Genomic DNA, 5,000 nt, shown 5'->3' with positions numbered 1-5,000 from the left:
TTTCGAACACAAACTTTAAACTTGTATTTTTAATCTTTGCAAGCTAAAATCGGCTTGTCCTTGAGAGGGCAGGCGTTGCATTAGTTGTATCGTTCTTTCATTAGATATCGGTCTATGATAAAACACTTCCGGGTGAAGTTTGATTTAAAGTTAGAGAGCGCATGAGAAGCGACATAGCTGCTGGAGGAGCGCAGCCGAAACCAAGTCTAGTATTCTCTATTTTCGAATTCCCCATAATATTTTTTGTTTGCCCCCCCAAATTTTGCATAAACTATTGTTTTCAAATGCTCTTGGGGACACTGCATATTCCCAAGAGCATTTGAAAACAATGGTCTATGCAAAATTTGGGGGGACAAACAATGTGTATTATGGGGAATTCGAAAATAGAGAATAGTGGCTTAATAATTTCCGTGGACTGCTTTCAAACTTCCAAGTGCAATCAGAGATGGATTGGTACGCACACATCTACGTGCCTAAACCGAATGCTTAACTTACGATACTAATACATTGTCTATGAAGCAGGGAAGAGATGATTTGCCTTTGCCAGCAGCACAGAAGGTTATGCATGCCGCATTTGTACGGCAATATTGGTCTCCTTTCAGGCAGGCAAAATTTTGCATAAACATTGCTTTTTATTTTCTCTTGGGACCAATATTGTAAGTCAAGCCCAAACTTGCTATCTCCCTTCCCAGTACCCCTCCTACCAATCAAGTGATCGAAACAGTACGATTTTAAGCAATATATGAAAGTCCCATCAAAACAAATGATTTTCTGACCGAAAGATCATCGCAGTCAAGTGAACAACTTAAGCCCCGTCCACACGTATCGGGATATTTTTTAATCCGGAACTTGTTCTTTCTGGATACGCCTTCCGTCCACACGTATCCGGTGAATTTGCAGGCGAATCCGGACATTTTTGAATACGCTCTCCAGAAGAGATATTTTTTCTGTTACCTCTGTTTCTTTGAGGAGTCCTGAGCACTAGAGTGAATCTGGATACGTTTCGGATACGTGTGGAGGGGCAAGTTCGATTTGAATACGCTACGTGTGGATGGCAATATTTCTGAATCCGGAAAGTAAAAATTGCGGATTAAAAATGTCCCGATACGTGAAATCGTCTCACTCTCGGGTGGGGGAGGGTTGTCCACTTGCAAAAAAAAAAAAAACCTTATTTCGTAAACTGCTTCCATGACTGCAACGATCTATCGCTTGAAAACCGTTTCATACTGCAGCACAAAGATACCACTATCGTATATTGTCTGTAATAATCCCACTTCTTGAGGAAGACAAGAACCCAATTGACCAGTTTCGATATATTAAAATTCAGTCCTGAACAAAAGACATCATCTCCAGGCTCTGGGCAATAAAATGTAAGGAATTGTATGAGTTTATTCCCCAGAGCCTCGAGATGATGCCTTTTGTTTTGGACTGAATTTTAATATATCCAAATTGGTCTATTGGCAATCAACTAGATCTAGAGCCCACGTGGATTGATAGTTTAGTGTATCAACAGCTTTAGTTAATCAGTTCCTGAATATTGGGAGTGGGTATCCTGGCTTCGATTAGGAATATTGACCATGTACGAATCGACGAAAGAAGTGATCAAGAGAGTCAAGAGCTCATCAATCGACATCCAAGTGGAGCCTCTATCTCCTATACTTGGCCCAGGAGTCAACCATCTCCCGAGTATCGTAGATATTTCTTGTTCTTAATTTGGCCATTTAAGTTTGATAAAATACAGCGCACAAACAGTGGTAACAAAAAAACGTAAAACGCACTCGAAATGTAAAGCTGTTATATGTGTTTTACTACGTTTGTTACCGGTTTTTGGCTTTTACTTCGTGTAGAAGACGCACATGACGTAACAAAAGCTTTAGGGGTCTTTAGGGATTTAGAATTCTGATTAGGTATTGTTTCGCGATTTTTGTTGTATTGTTTTACGTCATGTGTGTCTTCTACACGAAGTAAAAGCCCTGTTTTTGTGTTGTTTTTGTCTCCCGAGTAGATTTTTCATAGAACGCCTCCTTTGGGAGATTCATCACGCCCACTGTTGTAAAAGCCCATCGAAACATAGCTATCTCAGCGTCAAGGAAAGTGTATGATACTTTTTCGAGGGATAAACTTGTTCCTATTGCTGGTTTTCACTCACGTGATCAACAGCCATGTTTTTCAACGAAAACAAAAGGAAGCGTTTGCATAATAATAGAGTTAAATTCCCGGAGGATTTGCTCGGGGCACCAACATGGCCGCCTTTTCTTTGTTTTGGGCACCAACATGGCGGTCGTGACGTCATGTGAAAACCGAGAATAAATAAATTTACTCGGGAAAGGGCCGACTCCAGGAATTAGTGGGGATAGGAGGAACCCTTGTTGAGTTCCTGAGAGAGTTTATTTTCCGACAGAAAAAAATTGCAGCCAGACAAGCAATGCGACGACATGTGATGACTGCATCAAAGAGGGAGTAAGTACTGACTGTCATTTTAGAAGTAAGTACTTGAGACAAAAGATCTTTTTGAATAACATTTTCATTCGAGGACCACAACCAGCCTTAGACCGTTAATTAGTATCAAAGGCGAAAGCAAGAATGGCGGGGTCTGCGGACGAGAATTCATAACTCTTTAAAAAGGGCCTTGGACGCCTCATAAAAACGTTGACCAAAAAGGACTCGGAAAAAAATAACAAACAAAAAAAAAACAATGAATTAAACCTTGCCGTGTTTGACAAACAAATCGAAAGTGGTTCAGCGTTGTCTGTACTCTTATCGACAACGATATTCGTCATCGCGGAAAAAACCTCTGGTACCCAGGGTACAATGCTTCTCGTGCTTGCACCGGTCATCGGTACCAGTTTCAGGGTGGTGACTTCAATTAGTTGAATTCACTTGTTTTATTCTCGTTTATCCCTAAATGCTATGACTGGTATCACTATAATGTATCTTTTTCATTTTAGTGCACCTATTGCGAAAGTACGAAAACGTGTATGAAATTTGATTTGGTTAAAGATATTTTACACAACAAATGTCCTGCACAAGGGTGGAAATTTAAGCAGTGTCTAGGTGAGTGATAAAGCGAACTTTTATACTTCATTCTGCATTGTATACATAATTTTCTCAGAATGTTTCATGACATAACACTGAGAGCTTAAACACCAATATATGAAAAGATCGGTAAAAGCTGTTGTATCGGAATGGAATGGAATGTTGTCGTAGTAGGTTGAATTGTGCAGGTAAGAGGTCTATATAGCTACGTACTGCTACAATGAAATGCCCCTCATTTGATGCACGTAAATTTCAATAAGCGTCACGAAGTGTCCCCTTGCTCTTTTCTCCAACTTCAACAACACTGGTAGACTCAGTCTCCAGCCGTGGGTGTCTCGGTGCTTCCGCAATGAGGAGGATCGCGAGCGCACCGAGACACGTATACGGCTGGAGACTGAGCCTACAACACTGGTGTCCCGGAATTCAGAAAATTAACGTCAAAGTGTCCCCCAACTGCTGCTCGTCAAGTAAAGATCAAGACCTGCATTTACCCTAAGCTAAAAGTAACGCTAACCTTTATTACTTTTACCTTATTGTAAGAAATAGGTAGCAAAGGTTTGGCCTTCAAGGGACACTTCGTGGTGGACGTTAAAATTGAGCGCGCACCTAATTAAGTGCATTTCTGGACACTGATGAGTGCAATGAAATATGGGAACAACATCTGCAACCTCGTTCCCAGGGTCTCTCTTCTCTGCCTCCATTGGCCTTTAATTAGTATCGCGTTTTTGATTTGTGTTAATGATGAATGCATACTGAAATGGATCATAGAGTGCAATACGCAAAATGCTGTGGAAACACAAAGATGAAGTAATTTTGTTGACTATATAATGATAACAATAATAATAATAATAATAATAATAATAATAATAATAATAAATAAATCCTATGAACTTACTCGTGAATTTCGTGATTTATGGGCACTCTTGATGTTTTGAAAGTTCTCAAAATTGCATGAGCCGTAGGCGACTGCAACTTTGAGAACTTATCTCTCACGTATTTCATTTCTTCTAAAATCTCGTGAAGGCTGGTCACTAGCAAATGAGCTTACCCTATCAGTATTATAACGAAGTTTCGGCACTATTTGAACATTACGGATGGAAAAAGGCACAGTTTCTTCGTCAGAACAAACAGTTGACATCTTGACATGTAACGTTTCCAATTCATTATGCGAGAAATGATATATTAATGTTTTGGTCATGCCCATATTTGTTTCTAGTTGAAGGAAAGTTTATTCTTATTGCCATACCAGTGGTCGTTTTTGTTATGATTGTAATGGTATGTGTCATCATCTGCTCTTGCTGTGGTTGTAAATCATTTTGCCGATGCTGTCGAGGATGCGGGCGTTGTATAGGAAACATTTGTTTCTACAGCTGTTGCTGCTGTTGCTGCTGCGAGAGGGATTCCTCTGGATCTCCAGGTACGGTATTGAACGGAGAAATTCTGATTTCGTCTTTTTCTCGTATCTTTCAAATCCTTATGGCCTATTCACTCTAGCGATGCAAGCGCACTGAAAGACTGGAAATCAGGCAATCGCAGACAAAAAAAAAATGATTGAATTACTTTATGCCCAACCTGAGCAAAGTAGTGAACAACGCATAGACCGCGTTAGCATGTGGTATTGTCTTTGTTTTCGGATTGAACGAAGTCTTTGTTTTCTTTTGAGTGTCTTTGTGTGGACGTTGCGTGAACTTTAGTGGCTTGTACACTAGAACACTCTTGAAGCCACAACCTCAGTCATAAATAGTCGTAAAACCTCTCTTGAACAGCACGTAACTCGCATCCAAGCTAGTGATAACGCAGCCCTCCTCCTCCCTCCTTTCAATGTTGCGTTTACCGTTGTAATGTTGCGTTTACTGGTTAGTTTTTGCACTGAAACCCATAAACATCATCAGGGAAGGAGGGGAAAATTTCCATCAGTGTTACAACATTTAATTTGTGACCGAGACTGAAGCGTAAAGTGTGGT

The 5,000-nt window shown here is 40.3% G+C and overlaps 1 protein-coding gene across 2 annotated transcripts in view; it reads left to right on the top strand.

Annotated features, from left to right (window-relative positions):
- The window catches only part of LOC137967321 (uncharacterized), a 6,857-nt gene that overhangs the window by 811 nt on the left and 1,046 nt on the right, over nt 1-5,000 (top strand). For both annotated transcript variants that reach the window (XR_011116522.1, XM_068813840.1), the window contains exons 2-4: nt 2,402-2,460; nt 2,949-3,054; nt 4,253-4,453. Coding sequence is in view for 1 of the 2 variants with exons in the window: in XM_068813840.1 (XP_068669941.1) it covers nt 2,402-2,460; nt 2,949-3,054; nt 4,253-4,453 (366 nt within the window). In the remaining variant the exon portion in view is untranslated. The remainder of the gene's footprint in view (nt 1-2,401; nt 2,461-2,948; nt 3,055-4,252; nt 4,454-5,000) is intronic.

The sequence above is a fragment of the Montipora foliosa genome, chromosome 8 (assembly GCF_036669935.1).
Source record: "Montipora foliosa isolate CH-2021 chromosome 8, ASM3666993v2, whole genome shotgun sequence".
NCBI lineage: Eukaryota > Metazoa > Cnidaria > Anthozoa > Scleractinia > Acroporidae > Montipora > Montipora foliosa.
The sequence above is the reverse complement of the archived record's forward strand: the minus strand, read 5'-3'. Positions and strand labels throughout refer to the sequence as shown.